Source organism: Toxorhynchites rutilus, chromosome 1 (assembly GCF_029784135.1).
Source record: "Toxorhynchites rutilus septentrionalis strain SRP chromosome 1, ASM2978413v1, whole genome shotgun sequence".
In the NCBI taxonomy this organism is placed as follows: Eukaryota; Metazoa; Arthropoda; class Insecta; order Diptera; family Culicidae; genus Toxorhynchites; species Toxorhynchites rutilus.
The window spans coordinates 19,369,495-19,395,588 of NC_073744.1; the positions used below are offsets into that span (position 1 = coordinate 19,369,495).

At 39.0% G+C, this 26,094-nt stretch overlaps 1 protein-coding gene across 15 annotated transcripts in view; it reads right to left on the reverse strand.

Moving 5' to 3' along the window:
• LOC129762599 (neurexin-1) overlaps positions 1–23,342 on the reverse strand; it is a 257,329-nt gene extending 233,987 nt beyond the window's left edge. For 13 of the 15 annotated variants that reach the window (XM_055761121.1, XM_055761136.1, XM_055761145.1 and 10 more), the window contains exons 1-2: positions 22,760–23,342; positions 9,214–10,082 (exon numbers count right to left, since the gene is read on the reverse strand). In XM_055761121.1, the coding sequence (XP_055617096.1) occupies positions 9,214–9,843 (630 nt within the window). In that variant the 5' untranslated portion in view covers positions 9,844–10,082; positions 22,760–23,342. The remainder of the gene's footprint in view (positions 1–9,213; positions 10,083–22,759) is intronic. The other 2 variants (XM_055761047.1, XM_055761038.1) reach the window with 2 other exon arrangements.
• Positions 23,343–26,094: the final 2,752 nt, after the last annotated feature.

Consider the following 26,094-nt stretch of genomic DNA (forward strand, 5'->3'; position numbering starts at 1 on the left):
AGGAAATCGAGAAAATCTTACATGATTTTCATAACAGTTCTATCGGTGGTCACATAGGTCAACATAGACTTTACCTAAAACTACGTGATCTATATGCCTGGCATGGAATGAAGAGTTCTATAGCAAAATTCATAAAGGCCTGTGAGTTTTGTAAAACGAACAAAATAACGAAAAAAACGAAAGAAGCATCAATTGTTACAACTACTCCAGTAAGAGCATTTGATGTTATTTCGATAGATACTGTCGGGCCATTGCCTAAATCAGGAAAAAATAATCGTTATTGTATTACATTGCAGTGCGATCTCACAAAATTTATAGTTCTAATACCAATTCAAAATAAGGAAGCTAATACCATTGCTCGTGCATTAGTGGAAAACTTTATTTTGACATACGGAAACTTTTTAGAACTAAGATCGGACAGAGGTACTGAATATTGCAATGAAGTACTTTGTCAGATCGGTAAAATATTAAATTTCAAACAAACATTTTCAACCGCATATCATCCTCAGTCTATCGGTGCTTTGGAGAGAAATCATAGATGCCTTAATGAGTATCTGAGATCGTTCTCCAATGAACATCATAACGACTGGGATGACTGGATTAACTTTTACGCTTTTGTATATAATACTACCCCACATACGGACACACAATATGCACCATTTGAGTTAGTTTTTGCACGAAAACCAAATTTACCTCAAGACCTCTTTAATACAAAAATAGAACCAATCTATAACCTTGATCAGTACTACAATGAAATGAAATTTAAGTTACAAAAAAGTCATTCAGAAGCTCGAAACAAATTAATTGAACAAAAAAGATTAAGAACTGAAAATTTGAATGTAAATCTGAATCCAATCAATGTATCTGTAGGAGATTTAATATATATTACTAACGAAAATCGCAAAAAATTGGACCCATTCTATATAGGTCCCTTTAAAACAGTAAAAGTAGAAGGATGCAACTGTGATGTGGAAGATTTGGCACAGGGAAAACAAATGAAAGTACATAAAAATAGAATTATAAAACTATAAATGAGAAAATTTAAAATTTACTTTTGAAAGAGGGAAGGAAAGGTCATTCATTTATTCAAATCCATTCAGGGACAAATATTCTCTACGAAATATAAATAATAAATTTTAAATTTTTCGAAATAATCATGGTCAATATATTTAGGTGTATAAGAACAAAAATGTAAACCTTTGTATTATCATCAGCGAAATTCCTAGAGAACCTCAACTAAAATTCAAATCACGAATAATTTGCTATGCTACATTCTTCTTCCGAAAGGGGGAAGGTGTGGTGAACACTTTTGAGCGACACTGTAAGTCGCCAACCGATGCAACATTGTTGCTACGGTTGATTATTTTATCATGGTGTCAAATTGCGCCGACTGGTAAATTAAACATCCACGCGCAATTGACACGCTGTGTCAGCAATGGCATCGACCCTCCACATCGATGCCCGAGCGTTCTCTATGGGTCTCGCTGATATGAAATCAGAACAATAAATTATTAGTTATTCGAACCTAGAGTTGAGTAGTCTGCTGCCTAATAGAGAAAGTCCCAATTTAAGTAGTAAAATGTTAGAGTCCGAATCAAAAATACAATTTTTTAAAATCTGCATTTTAGTTCGATTTCATTTGGAATTGCACAGTAATGTTCGAGTGGAGGGAAACATCATTTCTATGTCTCAAGCAATAGAAGGGGTAAAAAAGCAGATCCTTTCAAAGTAAATCGGTTTTAGAGGATCAGTTTTTTCCAGTTTGTGTTAATAGCGATCTTCAAGTTTTTTTATTAAATGAGGAGCTAAGAATGAAAGGGGTGTAACTGACTTGATCGATTTATATCGACTATATCGACTTTTTCTTTTGATCACAACTTAACTGCAAACACATTCCTAGCTTAATCGACAATGTGGACGTTTGGTGGAGGTTAGGTTAGGTTTATCTATTTTTTTTGTCGAGTGTGGATAGTGAGCAGCCACCAATATTTGAACTTGTTCACATTATTTTATTCATGGAGTGAAGCTTGCATGTGATTTATAAAGTTTCTATTTTCAAATCCAGGAGATTAAATAGTACGACCTGTGCTGTTTATTTCTTAAAAACAAGACATCATTATTGGTATCACAATCAAACCAGCAACGAAAAAAAAGCACCCATTGACAGAAATTGCACAAACATCAACTTCCGCCGAAATGGTATCGCGTCTTCCGAAGCGTCAAATGACACCGACATCGCTTTTGCGACGGACCATAAAATCACTCTCCTTGTTAAACACTTTCTAATCTTCCTTCGAACGCTTCATCGCGTTTCGGTCATAAAAAGGAGCGTTGGGCGTCGCGGACGACGAAAGTCCCTCCAATCGCGGAGTCTGCAGTCACAGTCATGTCTCTCTCTCCGTGGTTGTGTCTGACTGAAGGGAAAGTTATTCCAATAAACAGCATCCCACGTCCGGAGCAGATGTACCATTCTCATCAAAATGGCCATTTTTTGTGTTGCTGCTTCGTTCGTTGCTGGGCGCGACCCACTTGACATTCCATGAAAATTCGGTACCATCTTGGCCATCGAATCATTATTACTCGATGTTGTATGTTTATTTGTGTGTGTGTGTGTTTTTGTGTCAACTTTCGACGGAGCGGCTTTTATGGCGGCAGCGGAAGTCGTAAAAGCTGGCCAAAACTGCTTTTCTTTTCGCGACAGCCAAATTTTGATTGTTATCGATGACATTAATTTCATTTTCAAGTGGAAAATCGTCGTCAATCAACTGTCGTTTAACAGTTCAATCATTATCTGTTGAATTTCCCGATCGCATGCTGACTTCCGAGTCAGCGATTGGAGTGAAATGAGGGTGGGAATGGTGCTATTATAACAAGAGTATCGTCCCACGGAAACAGAAGATTGCTTTATGGTAATTTCGTCACACCGTTTCCCAGAAGTGGGACCACCCCTTGCAAGTATGCTACGTGAGGAAAATTTACTTTGTTTGGCTCTCAGAATGAAACGAAGGAAAATAAATCCAATAGGAACACTCACTCGTATATGGATTTTTCTCGTTTTCCGCGGTTGGTTACGCGGCGCAAAATTTACAATGTACATGTGCAGCCTTTTAATTTTCTCCAACTTCTATCGACGCAACAAAGCAAACGCTTTTCTTGCCTTCTTTCCGTCTCGTCCCATGTCTCTCGCCTGGTAGGCCACATAACCTCTGGAATCTCGTGACGAAAACGGGTTTGAGTTTCGGTGGGAAGGAAACAACCAAATATTGCACGTGTAAACGGTATCCGGTTTTCCCCCCGACCCGCGGATACGAGGAGTGTGCCTGTGCTTCCTCCTTTCGATCTCCCACGCGTAAATATATTTTCGGAAACGGAACGGGAATGCTAAGTGAATGATGAATTCAAATGTAAATAAACTTGTTCGGGGCGCGGGAAACGGAACGAAATATCCTGGGCGTGGGAGGGCAGTAAAACGACGCAAGGCAATTCCGAGTTTGGGTTGTGCTGTAGAATCTTTTTTGATATTATTGGTGCAATTGCGGAATATACATCAACAACCTAAAAGCAATTCCATTTCACATGTCGAATTGGAATGGGCAATTATAACAGTCCGTAACCCATACGTGAATAATCTTCATGACGGAAGATGATCGGATCGAAGCCGAAGTCCGATTGCGTCCGTTTTTATCAGACTGCATGAAACATTCGGTATTTTTTTTGGAATACAACAACCCGCGAGGAAAAGGATTGTAATCACCGTTGGATCTGCAATGTAAATTAGAAAGTCTGATTTTATTTAACTTCGTATCAAATAATGTTCCGGATATGTCAATCATGAAGCATATATTATAGATTGATACTCAACTCATGAATCCCTGCTAAAAACAACGTGGTGTTATGGTTGCTCTGAAGTTGCTAAATGAAGTCAACAATGATTCAGAATTTCTCAATCAAACTCACATAGGAGTCACCTTACTATCGCACACTATTTCATTGGAGACATGAGAAATTTTTGATTAAACATTTTTTATTACTGCTCATACACCACTCATTTTTTCTGAGTTTCCAGAGATATGTAAGAAGTCGGTTGAATTGAAGTATATGGTGTAGGATATAATAACTATCTTCATTTGAAAAACTGGCCATTTGAACTATATTGTTGTGTTCAAGCGCGAAACAATCAAAAAACTAAAATGTCAGTGTTTCACAACTATAGAACCAGATGGAATAACTCTCACTCCTTTACAAAATTAACGTCAATTTCACATGAATTACAATAAGTTTCTAATTCGTATGTCATCTTTAGTTCTCAATCAGTTCAAATAATCCATTCGGGGTGGTTTTGAACAAGCTGCGCCATATTGTAGTGTGTATCTAGTTCTAAGCAGAGCATACTGCTCGTCAAATAACTCATACTGCTTGTAAACTGCATCTACAATTCGTACAACCACTCTTCATAAGTTCTTGGTGGGTTTTTGATCTGGTAAACAAGCTGACCAGTCCAGAATCTAAAACCCCTATTCATTAAACCATGCCATAACTTTCCGGATTTTACGAATTGATGCCAAATTACCCAATTATCAAACTGTTTTCGATGCAAAAACAGCAGTAAATGATTCTGAAGTACTTCGTTGTACTTCTGACTGTTCATTCGTGTTGATGGTAAGCCATCTAAAGGGTGTGTCACATCAAATTGCATCACGGAAAAAACGCTGTAGAAATTTTATGTTTAGGAATTATATCTTCAGCTCTCGCTTATAATCAGATAAGAGTGTATAGATCACGTTGGCCATGCTTCACTGTAAATTTGGAAAAATGTCGTCGATCGAAAAAGAGCGTCGTGAATTAATACTGTGCACTCATTTCGAAAATCCGGAGTTGTCACATCGGGACATCGGTAAGATGCTGGGAATCGTCCAATCCACGGTCAGCAGAGTACTAAAACGATACTTCGAGAACCTAACCATCGACCGGAAGGTGAAGAACGGCAAAAATGGATGCTCCGTCAGTGAAAAAGATCACAAGCGCGTAGTTAAGCAGTTTAGACGTGATCGGAGAAGTTCGGTCCGGGATGTCGCCAATAAGCTGAATTTGTCAAGTTCATTCGTCCAGCGGACCAAGCAGCGGGAGGGCCTGCATACATACAAGGTTCAGAAGGCTCCTAACCGCGACGAAAGGCAAAACATGGTGGGGAATACGCGAGCCCGGAAGCTGTACACCGAAATGCTGACGAAGCCGCATTACCTGGTAATGGACGACGAAACCTACGTCAAAGCGAACTTTCGTCAGCTGCCGGGCCTGTTGTTCTTCTCCGCAGAGGACAAATTCAGCGTTCCGGAGGAGATTCGCAAGCAGAAACTATCCAAGTTTGCCAAAAAGTACATGGTGTGGCAAGCGATCTGCTCTTGCGGAAAGCGGAGCGTCCCCTTCGTGATGACCGGCACGGTAAACGGACAGGTTTACCTTAAGGAGTGCCTACAGAAGCGCTTTCTACCACTATTGAAGCAGCACGAGGGCCCGACCATCTTCTGGCCGGATCTAGCTTCGTGCCACTATTCAAAGGACGTGTTGAAGTGGTACGAAGCCAACGGGGTCACCTTCGTGCCAAAGGAAATGAACCCGCCCAGCGCGCTGGAGCTTCGCCCAATAGAGAAATATTGGGCGATTATGAAGCAGGCCCTCCGGAAGAACCCAAAAGTTGTCAAATCGGAGGCGGACTTCAAGATAAAATGGATTTCTGTTCAAAAAAAACTACAACCTGACGTTGTACAGAACCTTATGGACGGGGTAAAGAGGGAGGTGCGAGCATACGGGCTTGGGCTCGAAGTATGAAAGAAAAAAGAAAATGCCAAAAGTTGTTTAATAGTTTTTATTTTACTGTCTAAAATTTTCAAAAGGATCGGTTTACTGGGCGAATTTCTACAGCGTTTTTTCCGTGATGCAATTTGATGTGACACACCCTTTAAACCAGAGAGAATTCTCCTCAAACCATCAAACTGCCGCCTGCAATGTTACGAGTTGAAAAATTAAATGACACGTTCCGTAAATCCTTCCAGTATGAATAAATTCTATTCAAGTTGAATTTCTTTTTATCAGAGAAGTTCTCCTGAAATAGTGAGACCCATGGAATTAGATTCCACATTAGTTTTTGGACTCGCAGCTTTGAAAGTGGGATTTTTATGGTTTGGGGAGAATTTTCTCAAAAAGGTTTGGTTTAGATGGCTTACCATCAACACAAATGTACAGTCAGAAGTGCAACGAAGTACTTCAGAATCATTTACTGCTGTTTTTGCATCAAAATCAATATGATAATTGAGTAATTTGGCATCAATTCATAAAATCCAGGAAGTTATGGCATGGTTTAATGAATAGGGGTTTCAGATTCTGGACTGTTCAGCTTGCTTGTCTACCTGTCGAGCACTTTCATTTGATAAACATATTGATGGGGCTTTGAAAAAAAATATGGCGCCATTTTGTGATGGCGGCCATTTTGGATTTGCATTTTTCATAAATAACTGTAAATATTCTACTAATCAAGCCCTTTCATTTGATACCCATACAGATGGGGTCGTGAAAAAAATCTATATCGCGTTATCTTGTGGTGGTGGCCATTTTGGATTCGCATTTTTCATAAATAACTGTGTTCTACTAGTCAAGCCCTTTCGTTTGATACCCATATTAATGAGGTTCTGAGAAAATATAACATCCGCCATTTTGTAGTGGCCGTCGACTTGTATTTGCATTTTTCACAAATAACTATATTCTACTAGTTAAGCCCTTTTAATTGATACCCATATTAGCTATTAATTATTCAAAATCTCCGAAAATCAAAAATAAAATACTCCGGATAATCGAGTCTACAATTCCGGATAATCGAATCCCCGATAATCGAGTCTTCGGGTAATCGAGTCCGACTTGTACTTATTTTAGATATTGCAAATTAAAGTTTTTTTTGTGAATCAGAGTACTATTTTTTCTCAGAGTATATTTTTTCACGTTTAAACATCAATACTCCATAACTCTTTCTAAGACACTATGTCGGTACGACTCATAGTTTTTGAAATACACTTTATCAAAGATTTCTCTTAACAAACGATACGATTACGATACGCCCTACTGAAAAGTTACACTTGAGTTGTAATTTTCTCATTGCTGTGGAAAACTCACATTTTATCCAACCCAAACGGAATACAAACTTTCGGTCCTATCAAAAATACATATTTTTAAAATCGGTATTTTTAGGACAATTTTATTTGGAATTGCTCGATAATATAAATTTAGATAATAAATAAAACGTTTTCTTTAAAAACACAAATTCCTGATATACACTCAACAAAAAAAAAGGAACAAAGTGCGAAGTCGGAAATCTTAAGTAATTTTTGACATGCTGTAACTCCGTGAAAAATCAACGCATATCGATGGGATGTGCATCATTTTGAAGCAAAGGCTTTCAGGTATTAGAATATTTTACGAACATATATTTATTTGGTGTGTGTAGGTGCAGTGACCAACAATATCGGGAAGAAATAAAAAATCGAGTTTCTTTGGTTTTTCAAGAATATTCTGTACTGACACAATTTTTTGCTAACCAAGTCAACAGCAAATCGAATTGACCTTATCAACCAGCTTTAATTTGGTTCCAAGAACGTTCCTGTAGGACCTTTCCACACAGAGATATTTTAGTTTGAATGCAAAATTACCCCTTCGTATTTGATGATGAATAATTCAATAAACAACAATCGCACCGCAAATCGGAAGGTAGATTTTAAAACTCCAATAAATTCTGCACAAGGATAATTTGTTACTTTGACGAAAAAAGAAAAAATTTTTTTGCATCAATTTCAAAAAAGTGCCAAAAACGGAATTTTTATAGTACTTTACAAAATCCACTGTAATTCTGCAAATATCGCAGCAAGTTCTAATGTTTGCAGGCAATTTTTTAGCCTAGTGTATTCCCTAAACATCTGTGAACGTTTCAAATTGATATGTTTTGCTGTTTTTTCTAGCAGATTTTTCAAAGCTTGGAGTAAATTAGAGGAGCATTGATTCGCAAATCGTATCAGAAGTACAAAATCCTACGCGACTCTCAGAACGAACGAGTCGTCACTTTTGCTCCTCTAACAGGATTGGAAAGGTCCTACAGTAACGTTCTTGGAACCAAATGAATGCTGGTTAACATGGTTATTTGAATTTGTTGTTGTTGGCTAGCAAAAAATTGTGTTAGTACAGAACATTCTTGAAAAAAAAACAAAGAAAAATCGATTTTTCATTTCTTCCCGATATTGTTGCTACACCTACACACAACAAGATAAAAATGTGTACGTTAAATATTCTAATACCTGAAAGTTGTAGCTTCGAAATGATGCAAATCCCATCGATATGCGTTGATTTTTCACGAAGTTACAGCATGTTAAAAATCACTCAAAATTTCCGATTTCGCACTTTGTTCCTCTAATTTTTTTGTCGAGTGTGTATTCTAGAAAACGTAGTTTTTAATTAAACGAAGCATTTCTCTTAATTTTATGAATATTACTCCCATAAAAGAAAACACGCTGCAGACACAAATACGCCAAATTATGCATTATTTATCACCCATTAGACTTCTGCGGAAACCTTTTACATGTTTTGCTTCTAGGGGAGAACCGGTGAAAGCACAAAAGCACAGAAGTTGTTCACACATTTGTCGGCTTCCCACGCGCGCACGGTTTGAATGAAAACAAACGCATCATCCTCGCATATACACCCACCACTGCTGCTGCTGCTGCTGGTTCTGCTGCAAATTAGGACAGAATTGTAACTTGCAAACTTTAGCTTTGGCTTATGTGGGGTTGTGAGCAAAATAAAAAAAGTTCTTCCGGAACGTGTCGAAACGCGCAGTGGTTGGAACACCCACCGGAGACAGACGCAAGATTTGATATCCTTTTGCCGGGCGTGGGATGCAAGCGAACAACTCCTTTACGCCTACGCAGGCTTGAGTGATATCGAGATGAGAACGAAATTAGGTTGTTACGTTCGTTTTAGTTTTGCTTGCTCGCAATAATTTTAGCCCCAGGTCGGATTCGAGCCCGATTACCGTCAATTCGTTTTTATCTCGTGTCTGGCTGGGGGAAGATTACCCAAGGTGACAGGTGAAACTTTGCTTGCTTCGATAAGTGTGGGCGTCAGTTCTTCACCGAATCCGCCTATTAAGATTCCCAACATTGAATTTCCACTTACCTGCACTTTATGCCAGTGTCCATCGTGCAAATCCCTGCCGACTGTGATGATTTGGGCTCCACCGCCCAGGTTGTACCTCAGTCTGAGCGCTCCTTCCACCAGTTTGAGTTCGAAAAAGTCATACGTCCCCCCGTCGTCGGTGTACAGGACCAATCCGTTCGGTTGTTCGGTCTTAAACTCCAGCTCGAGCGTCCCGTTCAGTCCGGTGTACCACTTTCGGAATTGGGCAAAACTATTCTGGGACCCATCGAGCACGAAACCCGAACAGCAGTGGGATCCAAGATAGGAAATAAGCAGCACCGCAAACAGCGCCAACTTCGGAACATTGTAAAGCATTTGCCACACGCTCATAAGATCTAACCGACGGCAACGAAAGCCGGCAGCACTGGCTTTGACTGCTCGCTTTTTCCCAACATTGGGCCGGGTTTTATCCATTTCTTTACGATTATGGCGATTGTTATTGCGGCTATTCCGGATGCGACTAGCGCGCGAGTGGAGTGACGATGGCAGTAACGCTGTTTGGTTCTTCCGTCTACAGGAAGTGTCCAAAGGGGTGGGGGCGGGTTGCTCCCCCTGACGGTCCTCTTCGGTTGCTTTGGGCGCTGCCGCCATCTTGTTCTCACACTGCATCGAGAGCGAGCACTCGCTCTCTCTTTCACTCACCGCACTCACCACTCAGTTTAAGAAATAACCGAATGCGGTTACCACCGTTGGAGGAACTCAAACTATGCTTCGCTCTCCTTCCGTCCTATTTTGTGGGTTTTGTGTTATGTTATCGCGCACTTTTTTTTCTCCTCGCCGCTAATTGGTTTCACTCGAAATCCCTTTTCTGTGTTTATCCGTTAAATAGTATATGATTTTCCGCTCTGCTATAGTTTTGAATCGGGAAAAACAAGCACAGAATTCACATTAATTTTCACAATTCTGGACGGTGCACTTCGGGGTTCAACATGAACACTGAGTTTGCCTCGGGGGAGGAAAATTTAATGGAAGGAAACCTGCATAAATTCACTATCCCGAAAAGTTTGTATGAGGACATTTATTTCGTGGATGCGCACTATGCAACACTTTTCTTTGCTTTCATTCTTGTATTGACAGCTGCACATCCTCCCTCACAATTCTTTGACGGAGACGACGGTTCTGACACATTAGAATCTTTGTTATCGCCCAGATTACACACTCGCTTGGCGTTTGCAACAGATACAATCACACAACACCACGCTATCCATCGTCTCGGAAAACAACCACACAACCTGTCATGCTTTCCATGATGTTTTTGGGGATATAATCGAAGCATAAAAGCTGCCTTAGAGAGAGCGTGTGTGTGTGTGCGAGTAAGTGAATGAGTGAGTATAGTGGATGGAGTGATGTAAGTGATACAAACGAATTCTTTGGATTTGTTTCGCAGATGATAAACATGATTCCACAGATTTTGTTTTATGACTTCAGTAGGGAGGGAAGGTTTCTTCAGGATTGTGAGGGCTTTGTGTCTGAGTTGCTTTACGATATCGAGCGGAAGGCGTTTTTTCAATCAGATAATCCGTCCATGAATGGTTTCTGATTGAAAAAATCACAATTTTTGATTGATATAGAATTTGGTAGACATTTCAGTTTTAAATATTTTTATCGTAAAGCAATCTTCTATTACAGCGTGCCCCGGTTTGTTAGAATCTGTGGAGATGGGAGTCAGATCAAGAACGTATACACACAGAAAAACTCTATTGTCCCTGACCACTCCGAGAAAGAGAGGGTTTCCCATGAATCACGATTTCTTCTGCCATGCTAGCTGAAAGAATCACCATTAAGTTTCATGTGAAACTCCCAAGTCTGTAATGGATACTATAGTCTTGGTTTAGCTAGAAGTTTTTTTTTCTGTCTGTTTTAAACATAGAGCAATTCCACGCCAAATCAGTCGAAAAACGGAAGATTTTGACGTGATTCTCTCCGATTTTTTTAAAAATCTTCTACATATGGTGACAACTACACTGCCATTCTACACCCAAACTAGCGTTGGCAGAAAACATGCCATCTTTGGCAGAAAATGAAGTTGGAAGGTGTTTTCTAAGCCGATAAAGAAGAACATGAACGAGAATATATCTTTCTCTGTCTGGGCCGAGTATTTGGCAAACTATACGAAAAGCTTTCATTTTAATGTGTCTACTGTTTCGCTCCCTCATATTGGCTCTAGCATATATTTTATACAAATGATATACATGTATTGGGGAGTAGAACATTTTATGTTATCTTTCAGCTCATTTAATGTAATAAATCGGGATGCCAGAAAATGTGCTAAAAATTAACTTTGGGTGTACGCATAGTTGTCCCATGTTCCAAAATTAGCATCTGAGAAAAAAGCATTCAAATTTTTGTAGCATTCTTGGCTACCAGAAGTTTTAAGCATTTCGGTTTAGCAATACACCGGGTTTTTTATAAGCAGAGAAGTATTGTTTCATGAAATGTAAAAAGATCCCCTCATTTGAATCAATCAATCTTGGTTACAGGCTTAAAAATTCATGGTGGGACAGTTATGCCTAGAATATCAACATGGGACAATTGAACTTGATGTTGTTTTTTGAAATACTGGGAAAAAGCAATATTATTTTCGTGTTTTTTTCCGATAGATTATGCATAAAAACATTGTTTTGAAGAAGGGAGCGATCAGCAATACTTTGCAGAATATAAATCTCGTTCTTATTAGGCATTCGCTAACAAGTTGTACATTTTTTTTTATTTGTTCGAGAATTAGTTCGTTCTTCCAAACCAGAAATGAGTACATTAGCCTTGCTGAGAGCATGACATAAAATTCTTGTACTTGAACCGATTTATTCGATATGGATCTACAAAAAATATATGGTGGGACAGTTAGGAATAGAATATCAACATGGGACAATTGAGCTTGATGTTGTTTTTAAAAAATCTGGGAACAAACTATAACCTTTTTTGTGTTTCTCCGGTAGACTAGGCATAAAAACATCGTTTTATGAAGAAAAGTGAAAATTGTCAAAAGATAACATGGGACAACTATGCGTAGAAGGGCAGTACAGTGGTGGAAAAAATAATAGGTGTAAGCATTCCTTATAATGTCATCTGAATTATAACCTATCATATATAATGCATATTAAAACGCCATCTCTGTGTGAGATTGTTTATATCATAAACAATTAATGGAACAATGCTATCTGTCAAAATTCATATTATTTTGACCGTGAGCGAAAATAAACTTTCATTGACCAGTATTTGAGTGGAAAAAATAATAGGTGTTTTACCATACTATACATCGTGACGTGACTTTTAAAACAAATTGGTTATTGACTTACGGTTTTCTGTACATGAAAAAAGTAAGTTTGTACTGATATACTAATATTTCATGAGCTGTTGCTTTTTGTTTACAAAAAATGTGGGTCGTGGTAACATTGAAGTCCTGATGAAAGATGGATGATTAAAAAAGTCACAGGAGGGTTGTGTCCAAGACACGACCGCATAGTTGACGTAGGATTCCGTTAGACTATCTGCTGCACGCTGATTTTGGATACGTTTGAAGAATTACATTATTAAACTCTTCGATAATGATTTGGCTCCGTTTTGTCTGGTTTTTTTTTTTATCCAAAATATATATTTTTATTAAGGCTCATATGGCGTCAACCTGACGGGGCCGGGAGTTCAATATTTCGACAATGTTTGCCTTATAACTATGTATGTAACCGATTACTCGCGGTTGGTTCGAGGTTAGTATTACAAGTGTTTTCGTAATTGTGATGTTGCTGTCTTCAATGATCTGTACCTGTGCCCGACACGGGATACTTCCTATTGGGATGCAGCTGACCATTAATCAGCAACGCCCCCCTAGTCTGTACCCCATATCTAGCGTGGTGCGTCTTCTCGAGGAATCCAGGATAGAATGGTCACTAGCCGGCGCAATCATCAGCTCGTGTAGAGTTGTCATGAGCGGTACAACCTTTGGCTCTTGTTGAATGATCAGTGGACTGCACAACCTTTGGCCCGTGTGTCTGTAAAGAGTGTGTGTATGTATTGCCGCGACTAAGTAAAAGTTTATCGATCGGATAGGAGGGACACAACGAAGGAAACATCATTAAACGTTGACATCGGCCTTTCTGAGGAACAGGTATAGATGAAGCAGAAGATCAGGATCACGGCTACCTAAGATATCCCGGACGGGGATCTTCGATTGTCTGCCTTGTGCTCCCAGTGCTCTAGAGAGCTGAGAGCGAGCAGTATGGAACCGGATACACGACCAGACAACATGCTCGATGTCGTGGTAGCCATCGCCACAATCACAAAGATTGTTTGCTGCGAGCCCAATGCGATAGAGATGCGCGTTTAGGTTGTAGTGATTGGACATAAGCCGAGATATCACGCGAATGAAATCACGACCTACATTCAATCCCTTGAACCATGCCCTCGTCGAGACCTTAGGGATAATCGTGTGTAACCAACGACCGAACTCATCTCCACTCCACATGCGCTGCCAACTTACGAGCGTGTACTGACGAGGAATGTGAAAAATTCATTATAAGCAATTTGCCTTTCAAAAAGAGTGCCTTCTAAAGCGCCCACCTTAGCTAGCGAGTCCGCTTTCTCATTCCCCGGAATCGAGCAATGAGAGGGAACCCATGCTAAGGTAATCTTGAATAATTTTTCGACCAAAACACTCAATAGATGTCTTATTCTTGTTAGGAAATAAGATGAGCGTTTATCAACTTTCATTGAGCGGATTGCCTCTATTGAGCTGAGACTGTCTGAAAAAATAGAATAGTGGTCGATGGGCAATGTTTCAATGATCCCTAATGCGTAATATATCGCACCCAGTTCACCCAGTTTTGTCTGGTTGTTAGGTATTGTTTGTTCACTTCACCAGTGTCCATAACCGAGTGATAATGATAGATTAGATGGTGCGTATCACGTACCAAAGCCGCCCTCTGTGGTCCTGGACGAGATGGCGCCTGTGTTATGTATGGATGAAATAAAGAAAAAAAGCTCATCAAAGCAATATAAGATAATTTTCATTATCGAACCCAATTTTTCTCACCAGAAACAAAGTGTTACTTTAGTATAGAATAATATATTTTTAATATATTAAATATATTCATTCATAACTTTTTATTTTCTGAGTATTTATTCAACCCATTTCCTTTTCACTTTAAACCCAACGGAACACGATGCTACATGCCTCAATGCTAACAGCACTCAATACGTATGTAGAGCATATGTGAAATCACTTTTTCGAATATTCCTTCATTTTTCCAATTTTCCTCGTCGCATGAACTTTCCATGGGAGAAAAAAAATCGTTTCATATTTCAAGTCATTTTAACACAATAGCTACCATACACAATTTTACACTTACAGTTGTGCTAAAAGTTTTATGAAGCAACCAACATAAAAGTTCCAAATTTAAATTTTATTTATATTCTATCAAGCATAAGTTCTATTCAGTTCATTGAAACATCATTCTTCACTCAAAAGATTCTTATTGGAATAAAAAAACACTTTTTCATCGCTCTCAACTTATTCGCCAGCACGTATGCAATCAGCAATGCCCACGCTAGTTACAATGAGCACTATCCATTTGTGCGCGTCGTTAGTTAAACTATCGAGGGTATGTACATGCTGATTTCTCCCAGACAACATTGATTTGAATTCTCATGTCGGTGGGAAAAAAAATCTCCTCCTACTTTCATGTATCTGCAATGCTAATTTCCCCTAGGCAGCTTGGTTTTGATGTCTCTGTTTGGGACCCGCCGCATATGTCGTCAATTTCGACCTATCAGAAGTGGGTATTTCTGTTAGGATAGGGGTTGAGATTCTTCAATTGTTCGATAGTTAGTTTCATGACATATATTATTTCATTCAATGTAAAAAATTGTTATGGAGTGCTGAAATAGATTGACGCAAAAATCTCATCAATCCATCATGAAATCACTGAACAATAAGCATTTGAAATTGGACAATTTTCACGGTGCGCTCGATTTTCGATTTTCAATTTGTACCCCAATATGTTCCCGAAAGACGTAATCCTACGTAAAAACTGCGATATTAATTTAAAACTTTGATTGAAATAGCAGCAACCATCGGCTGCTCACAGAATATGGGTAATTCCTCGAAATATCGGAAACGGAAACGGAAACGGAACTTGGACCGGAAGTGACAACTTGAACAATCCGGAACGGCTTGATTGATTGTAAATACCGTGTTCGTGCTGCCAGGAAAACTTCTCTCGTATCGGAAAGAAATCGTTAAAAAAGACTAGTATTCGCTAAACATCATCTGGAGAATCTCAAAGTAAATTTATTCGGTGCAGGTAGCCGACATTATGTTAGACGTCCCAGAAGTAGCGTGTTCTCTCCAAAATACACGAAGAAGACCATCAAGCTTGGCAGGAGTTGCAGTATGGTATGGGGATGCTTTTCATGGCATGGCGTTGGATCTCTTTTTTGGATAAAGTCTATTATGACACGAAATAAATACCTTGGCATCTTGAATGAAGTAACGCAGAGGAAGGAATGCCATTAAAATGGAGATTTCAACAGGATAATGATCCTATACACATCTCGAAAATGATGAAACAATAGTTCGGACCAATAACAATAAACAATAGTCTCCGGACCTCCGGAAATCTTTGGAATAAGAGAAAAGTCGCGAATATGAAACACAACACCCGGGATGATTTGTGGAACGCGATTCAAAAAGTTTGGTACGCTATTCCGGTAGAAACATGCTAGAAGCTTGTCGTTTCTCTGTCAAGACGTTGCGAAGTTGTATTGAAAAGTAATGGATTTCCGACTAAACACTATTTTTTCCACCGAAAATGTGAATATTGAGAAATATTTTAGTGCCTTTCTTTATTGATCCAATATTTTGTAATTGATAAATTACGTTTAAACAATAAAATTGATATGTAAAATTATAAAGTAAGCCGTTTATTTACCATTTACCATCAAATTTACTGAAAAGTTTCCTTGGCACCTATTTTTTTTCCACCACTGTACCTCAAGTAACAATTTTCATTATCATATGAGCAATTTCAATTATTAACGATTTTTAGAAGGGTGTATGCAGAATTGTTTTTTTTAAATCGTAACTCAAAATCCAAACATCCGATTAAAATATGATTCACGGCAAAGTTGTCGGGACATTATTGAACTATTTAGGAAAAGTTACATTTTAAACACACCGTTAAAAATTTTTACTCAAAAATTTAACCTAATGTTAAAATCATTTATATCTTGTAAAACCCTTAAAAGAACGTATGTAAAGATGTCATCCTTGAAGTAAGATTTTGGAGAGAGAGTGAGACGGCATTGAGCTTTGTGTTTTGTCATTGTGAAGCGAAAATCATAATGAACTTTTCAGGTAAATGCTCTCTTAAAATAACATTTGTTAATGAAATTGACCTTTTCCGTTTCGGATGTGTACCGGAAATGTACGTAATAGAAAAACATTGTTACAATAATTTTTATTTTGATGAAGTAAAAAGTACAAAAGGGAAGAAAAATCAGGATCATTGCAGTTAAATCAGGCAAATCATGGAACGTGCCAAATAGCCTGGGAAATCTTGAAAAATCAGAAATATTGGCATCTCTGATTACGACAGTTCTGATTTCCAACCAGGAAAACTTTGTCAGGGAATCCAGCATATTTTTTACGGATAATTTTCATGCTGATAAAGTAAGAAGTACAAGAATCCGAAAAAATCAAGCAAAATTGAGTGCCTGTCAGGAAATTTGCCAAAACGTCCTGAAAAATCACGAAGGTTGGAATATCAGCTTGAGGTAATTATTTTGTGCAAAGTTAGACATGATCTGTATTCCAAGAATTGCCAGAACGATCATCCTATCAACGTATTTTGTAGGTGTGATACTCACCAGCAGCGATTCTCGATGTGGGTTTTCTACTGTATAAATTGTGTTACGTGAACCAACTTTTTATAAGAATGACCAATATTTTTGTAGAAAGTATTATATTTGTATTTTGTATTACAACCCAACTTTAGACGGGCTTCACGGATTTTCTTTACAAATTTTTCAGACATTATTTCCAATGTTCTCTCTCACTAGAACTTCTTTAGAATTTTCAATCATTTTCATCTATCACAAATACACATTGGTTTTATGCTGGAAGCTTTCTGCTAGGACTATTTTATGTTGAAAGTCGGAAATTCAAAATAAAAGTGGAATGGGAATTCAGACAATCATTTTTCAAACAAATGAAAATTTGGGTCTTAGAGAGTTAATTATTATTAGTTACATTTGATATTCTATTTATTAATGAGAAAATAATGTTAAGTTTGCTTACGAAACTAACTGCAAAGTTTTTGAATTTATAAGAATTTTAGCCATAGGGGTCGATGGTATCACTTCATTCCGGAAAAGGGGTCTCTTGCCCAAAACATTTTGAGAGTCTCTGCTCTAGAGTATCTCGATAAATTATTAACATATCGTAGACTAGCATTCAGAGCTACTCGCAACAAATTCAAAGAAGTTGCCGTTGTGTTACTACAAATTAAATCACAGTAGATAAAACGCGTAAAAACCAACGTTTTGAAAAGCCTAGATTTGGTACCAGCATCGAGATGTAATAACCGTAACCGGTTTGTTGAACCCTTGCAAAACCTTGTAAACTGGTGGGAGTTCTACAACTTGTTCTAGTGGATCGATTTCAACCAATGATTTTTTCACGTAATCTTGGATATATTTACTGTTATAGTATGTAGGATTTTTTCAAAATATGGATTTTTGAGGAAGTGGCGACATTATTTATACAAAAAATAGCGTTTTGCCTCAAAAATCGAGACAAAAACATTCACCAAAATTTTCTTCTTCAATATATCAAAAAAAATCTACATGCGATGACAGGAAATTTAGTGGAGAATCTGGGAAAAACTATTTCATAAAATCGGATGGACCGGTCCGAAGGTAGAACTTCCACTAGTTTGCAAAATTGATTTTTGAGAAAAACGCACCCCTTACGCAAAGACTTAGGTTCACTTATTGACTTGTAATTTTGGAACAGAGCATCGGACAAAGCTGAGACAAAAACTACAGTAGAAAAGACATCCCAGGGAAAGTTTGAGGCCGGATTTTTTTTATTTTTTTCAAGTTTCCATGGGGAATACACATTGCGTATTTGAAACAGAAATGCCAGCAAAGAATAAATTTTCTCCAAACAATAACCGGAACATGGTGGGGTGCCCATCCAGGAGACCTCATTCAGTTATACAAAACAACGATATTATCAGTGTTAGAATATGGCAGTTTTTGCTTCCGATCAGCTGCCAGGATTCATATTCTCAAGCTGGAGAGAATACAATATCGTTGCTTGCGTATAGCAATGGGGTGTTTGCATTCGACACATACGATGAGTCTCGAAGTCTTGGCAGGAGTACCCCCGCTTACTCTTCGGTTCACAGAATTATCCTACAGATTTCTCATCCGTTGCAAGATCATGAATCCATTGGTGATTGATAACTTCGAAAATCTACTCCAACTGACTCCTCAGTCAAGTTTTATGTCTTTATACCATGAGTACCTTACACACGACGTGCACCCTTCACCAGGCATCTCCAACCAAGTTTGCTTCCCATACTTCTGCAATTCCTCTGTCATTTTTTATCTGTCCATGCGACAAAAAATCCATGGAATCCCAGATCACCTACGCTCCGATTCTATTCCGCCGATATTTTCGGCAGAATTTGGGGGCATAGCTAGATCTGATAAAATGTTCTTTACTGACGGTTCATTCATAAACGGGTCCACTGGCTTCGGCATCTTCAATGAAAATTCCAGTGCCTCTTTCAAACTCAAAGATCCTTGTTCCGTGTATGTCGCTGAACTGGGTGCGATATACTATGCACTGGGGATCATTGAAACATTGCCCATCGACCACTATTTTATTTTTTTAGACAGTCTCAGCTCATTAGAGGCAATCCGCTCAATGAAGGTTGATAAACGCTCATCTTATTTCCTAACAATAATAAGACAACTATTGAGTGTTTTGGTCGAAAAATTATTCACGATTACCTTAGCATGGGTTCCCTCTCATTGCTCGATTCCGGGGAATGAGAAAGCGGACTCGCTAGCTAAAGTGGGCGCTTTAGAAGGCACTCTTTTTGAAAGGCAAATTGCTTATAATGAATTTTCCACATTCCTCGTCAGTACACGCTCGTAAGTTGGCAGCGCATGTGGAGTGGAGATGAGTTCGGTCGTTGGTTACACACGATTATCCCTAAGGTCTCGACGAGGGCATGGTTCAAGGGATTGAATGTAGGTCGTAATTTCATTCGCGTGATATCTCGGCTTATGTCCAATCACTACAACCTAAACGCGCATCTCTATCGCATTGGGCTCGCAGCAAACAATCTTTGTGATTGTGGCGATGGCTACCACGACATCGAGCATGTTGTCTGGTCGTGTATCCGGTTCCATACTGCTCGCTCTCAGCTCTCTAGAGCACTGGGAGCACAAGGCAGACAATCGGAGATCCCCGTCCGGGATATCTTAGGTAGCCGTGATCCTGATCTTCTGCTTCATCTATACCTGTTCCTCAGAAAGGCCGATGTCAACGTTTAATGATGTTTCCTTCGTTGTGTCCCCGTTTCATATCCCTCCTATCCGATCGATAAACTTTTACTTAGTCGCGGCAATACATACACACACTGTTTACAGACACACGGGCCAAAGGTTGTGCAGTCCACTGATCATTCAACAAGAGCCAAAGGTTGTACCGCTCATGACAACTCTACACGAGCTGATGATTGCGCCGGCTAGTGACCATTCTATCCTGGATTCCTCGAGTCGAGAAGACGCACCACGCTAGATATAGGGTACATACTAGGGGGGCGTTGCTGATTAATGGTCAGCTGCATCCCAATAGGAAGTATCCCGTGTCGGGCACACGTACAGAGCATTGGAGACAGCAACATCCCAATTACGAAAACACTTGTAATACTAACCTCGAGCCAACCGCGACCGCAATCGGTTACATATTACTAACATAGATAATAAGAAAAATTGTCAAAGTATTGAACTCCCGGCCCCGTGAGGCTAACGCCATATGAGCCTTATATATATATAACGCCATATAAGCCTAAAAATAAATATTTTGGAAAAAAAAAGTTTCCATAGTGTACTACTCCCTTAATAAGCAGTGGCGTTGCGTGACCCGGGGCGTGCGGTTTTGGTGTCACCCCTTCAACCAAATCTTATCATCAAGTCTTTGTTTCTATCTCTAATGAAACATCAAATTTAACGATCCATGTTGGGACAGGTGTACAATTTTCGGACCCCTTTTCAGCAAACCGTTTTAATTGGTGTAGCTCAAAAGTTGTAATTTAAATTTATTTTAACAAATTACAGTAATGATATTTGTAACAAACTTACATTTTGGTCTTCGAAATAATTAAATCCTGAATATCCTCCAACAAATGTAATTTAATTTTCCTTCAGCTCTATCTTATTCGTGTCGTGCGAAAAATGATTTTTGTTGTTATGACAATATCTTGCGAGAAAGGGAAATGTCAATCGTAACGTGTGGCCTGTAGGAAAGTGCGTATTTTCGAAAATGAAAGTGCTGGCAGCGACGTAGTGCCCGCACAATCCAAGAAACTAAAATTTAAGGATATAATAAAAAGATGATTCTATAAGCGTTTGGATCTTAATTTGCAGAACAAACACAGAAAAATTGTAAGAAATACAGAGTCTTTCAGATTAAACGCTCACGCAACAAATTTTAATAACTTCTACAAAAGTGAACCGATTTTTATTTAAAAAAAATTAAAATACAGTTTATTTGAGGACATTTTCGATGTAACCATGTAACCCTTTTTAGATAACGAGTTTTAAAGGGTGAACAAAATTCTTCATGTACAACTCTAACATTACGACTTCGATGCTGTTGAAAATCCGATTTTTTTCTTCTTTAAGTTCCTCCAAATTTTGTTTGCTTATTAACGGTCCTTCACGTACCCCCAGAGGAAGTAATCGACGACGAGAAATGTTGAAATTCTTACCATAAGAGGACAAATTTTCATCGAGGCTTCGGTTGCTAGAACAATACGATTTCACTAAAAATACACGTTCTTGTAAATTGTACATCTTGACACTAAAAATCATCCGTTCACACTGAACGAGTAGCCGAATATTATCGCCCCGAAGCGGCGGATCGACGGAGCGAAAAAAAAATTATAAGGAGCTATTCGATTTTCTTGCGTGAGCGTTCAATCTGAAAGACCCTGTATTTAATTATCTTCAAGATAACTTGTCCAGTTTAAACCTTCGTAGGGGAATGAGGTGGGATCATCATTATTATATTGAAAATAAGTTCTATACAAGTGTACCGGATTCCTGGTCAAACAACTATACAACTGAACCAGCCAAAAAAAAAATATCACTTCGAGTATTAAAATTACTCAACAATTGCTCAGGAAAAAAAATACTTAAAATTGCTCAACACTCAACAAGAAAAAACATGCTTATTAGAACGAAAAAAAAAATCATGGATCTAGAACCATTTGAAAGAAAGAAAGGCATGAATAAATTGATCGACTTATTCGAAAAATCATATTCTGAAGTACTGTATTCTAACCCAAATTTATTTGAATTGGATTATATTCGAAATAATCGAACAAATGGCAATCACATCGAAATCCGAAGCCTATTTTTCCTATCAATCAATTGTCTGTCTTTGAAATTAAATCAATTACACAAATAATAAAACAATACCTTCGAAAAAACATTTTCGTAAACCTCAACCCGAACCCAATATGTACAACAGAAGTTATTTTCGAAAGCCAACATTCCGTGCCAGTCAATCCGTCATTCATTCAGTCAGTCAGCTAGTTTGACAAGCAATGTTCGTAATATTATTCCACACAAAACTGGTAGTAATAGTACTAGTGGTTGTAAAGCTTCAAATCCGAGAACACCATCGCAACTGTATTGGTCCATTACACCATTCGACCACTCATCGACGGGCCGAAAATTACTCTAATGGCAATGGCAAACATCTCAGTCTGCATTGACTGTGTCAGTCACTCATTCGTTCGCTCGTTCTCTCACTCACACCATCACCGAGTATTCGTTGGGTAGATTTTCAGGACACTTCTCCCAAGCAGCAAGTCCACCAGAACGCCACAGAACAGAGGAGAGCGCCAGAAATCGATAGAAAAATCCTTGACAAGAAACGAGCAGCTTTTCGCGTTCTGTTTCTTACGTCTTCAGTGAAGTAATATCCTTGGATTTCGCTCCGTGCGCTCCATCTCTTTCCACCCTTCACTCTGCATTTTTTTCCTCGATTATCCTCTTTCACTCACTCGCACTTCACAGCGTTTTCCGTGATGAAGACGGGAAAATTCTAATTCTGATGTAAATTGTATGTTTTGTGCGCTATCCACTTTCCACCGTCTCGCGAGTTGAGTGTTGCTAAATTTTTTATCAGATTCAAGTTCATGAATACTTCAGTTTCCTTCCATCCTCCACACTTCCCTCGTCGGAGAAAACAGGAAAATATTTTTTTTTCTCGCATTTGTTTCACCTTTTCGTATTACACACTTATTCAAACACACACTCTTGACGTCGTCGCGTCCTTCCTCGCTTCACGCTCCACGGAACGGATTCCAATTCCCAGCACTCAAGTCAAGCAATCACGTAATCCTCGGGAAACACTTTGCCGATCTTTCGGAAAACAGCAGAGATCCTTGCTGCTCGTGAATCACCTTTAGTCGACATTTGGTCGAATTTTCCATTCTTCTTTCTCCCGTGTCGTCGGGAAATTCACACACTATTCAACTCTTCCGTTTCCGTTCTTCTTCCTCTTCTTCCCATTGGGCTCCCAATGCGGCAAATTCCGGGCGAAATTCCTGCCCCTTTTTTGCACTGCACCGAGATTCACCGAAAGCGCCACAACACTTGCTCTGCTGCGGGACCAACACAACGCACGTTTGATTGGGGGGTGGGTTTTTGGGAAAGAATTCCCGTTTTAGATTTTTTCCCCCAACCAAGAGCCAGACTATGGAAGGAGTGTGGTGTAGAAGCACACAGAATCAGTTGTTCCCGGGACTGATACCGTAAGAACCGTAGCAGTAGCAGTCTTCACCGTCGTTCTGCATCGGGTTACAAAGCTCAACTGCACTCGGAACGAATCTCGTAGTCAGCTTTCAGTCTGTCCGCGAGCTGGAGAGTCTGGCAGTCGCAAAATGGGATATGACTGAGTTGGGTTGAGAATTGCTTCCCCTTCGCTCAATATCATGCCCTCTCTGTGAGTTTCCTGCTGCTCACCAGCGGGAGGGTAATGAAAAGGTGAGGGCGGGGGTGTTGTGTGGGTGCATTCTGGCGACACGGTTGCATTGGAATGTGGTGGCGGCGGATCCGCGTGCGTTACAACGCGCTTTCGGTAGCAGCGTTGGTTTTTGGGAGAGGAAGCTTTGTGCTCTGTTTTGGTGCGACCATCAGCTAGAGCAAGAAGAGCGCTTCGGCGCTTTCGGGGCTACGTGAAAGTGTCCCCACGGCGGCGGGTGGAGAAGACGGATATACCGTGTACAATTACTGTCACAGCATCTCCCGCTGTGAATGTTGGGGAAAAGCACAACGAACTGTCGGCGGAGAGGGGATGAAAATGGTTCGGAAGGTTGTTCGAATTGCATCGAAACGTTTGACATTGATGGCGGCGATTGACAGTTGCTGTCGTTGTCGTAACTTCAAATGAGGCTTTTGAACGGAATGAATAAACGTTTGTGAGAATGCGGGTGGTGGGAGCTCAGAGTGCAATAGACTTATGATTTATTTATCTCAACCCTCTCAATAAACTTGAGACTTTTAATAAATGTTTGCATCAATTAATAGGAAATATTTCTACGCATTATCACAACGAATAAAATATCATTTTTCATGAGATAAACAATTGAATAACTGCGAAATGTCAAGCGTTATCTAAACATCCTAACTGCCATGTTTTGATTGGCCCGATTTACGGTTTCTCCAACACAGACTTCTAAACAAAGATGCCTGAGGGAATCCGCTTTGAAAATATATGCGAGCTGCGAGTTGTTTTGTACTCACTTGTCTTTGTGCAGAATATATTTCCCTAACACGTACTTCTGAACCGAGGAGCCTGGGAAAATCGTCATCAGATACTAGAGGCGAACACACTTTAAAGTTTAAAGCCTCTAAAGTATAAAAAGCAGAAATTCAAGACCGCATTGGAAGATATGCCTGCTCTCTGAATTTCTACGCATACCGTTTGATGATTTTGAAGTAAAGTGCTGATAACCATTTGTTGCGATAACGTCGATTGATTCGCATATTGGACGTCAATCAAATGAAGCAAATTTGAGAACTACGTATATACACTGCGTTCCACAACTATAGAACCACTCATTTTTTTCTGAGTTTCCACAGATATGTACGAAGTCGGTTGATTTGAAGTATATGGTGTAGGATATAATGACTATCTTCATTTATAAGCCCAGCCATTTGTAGTTTATTGTTGTGTTCAGGCGCGAAACATTCAAAAAACTAAAATTCCAGTGTTTCGTAACTATAGAACCAGATGGAAAAAACTCTTACTCTTATACAAAATTAACGTCATGAATTATGAATTACAATAAGTGTCTAATTCTTAGGTCATCTTTAGTTCTCAATCTGTAAAAATATCCCATTTGGGGTGGTTACGACCAAGCTGCGCCATGTTGTAGTTCTACGCAGAGGATACTGCTCGGTTAAGCTCTTTAAATCACTAATGCTGCTTATAAGCTGCATCTACTATTCGTACGATCACTCCTCATAAGTTCCTGATAGGGTTTCGATCTGGTGAACAAGCTGACTAGTCCAAAATCTGAAGCTCTTATTCATGAAACCATGCCCTGACTTTCTGGATTTTATGAATTGATGCCAAATTAGCCAATTATATCATTGTTTTCGATGCTAAAACAGCACTAAATGATTCTGAAGTACTTCATTGCACTTCTGACTGTGCATCCGTGTTGATGAAAAGCTATCTGAACCAGGCCTTTTTGAAGATATTTCCCTTAAACCATCAAACTGCCGTCTGCAAAGTTACGAGTTGAAAACTCACATGACACGTTCCGTAAGTCCTTCTAGTATGAAAAAATTCTATTCAAGTTGATTTTTTTTATCAGATAAGTTCTCCCCAAACAGTGAAACTCATGGGATTAGCTTCCACATTAGTTCTTGGACCCACAGTTTTAGAGATGGAATTTTTAAGGTTTGGAGAAGCTTACAGATAGCTTACCATAAACACGAATGAACAGTCAGAAGTGCAAGGAAGTACTTCAGAATCATTTACTTCTGTTTTTACATCAAAAACAATGTGATAATTGGGTAATTTGGCATCAATTCATAGCATCCGGAAAGTCAAGGCATGGTTTGTAAACAAGTGCTTCATATTCTGGACTGGTCAGCTTGTTTACCAGATCAAAATCCTATCCATAACATATGTGGAGTGATCGTACGAATAGTAGACGCAGCTTACAAGCAGTATGGCAGTATGGGTAATTTGAAGAGCTTAAACGAGTAGTATCCTTTGGCCAGGCTTACAAATGAAGATAGTTATTATATCCTACACCATATACATCAATTCAACCGACTTCTTCCATATCTCTGGAAACTCAGACAAAATGAGTGGTTCTATAGTTGTGAAACGTAGTGTATGAGAGATGCAACAGTTTCATAGGGAATTGTGAGATACAATGATCGTTTGACAATTGTTCCGTTTACATATTTTTGGTAGTCCTAGGCATCATATCAAACGTAGAAGGACGATCATCAAATTTACTTGTAACGAAGAACATAATCTATTACAATGAAAATGTCCAAACTCTTTACTTACAAAGCAAATATGTTGAATTCAAT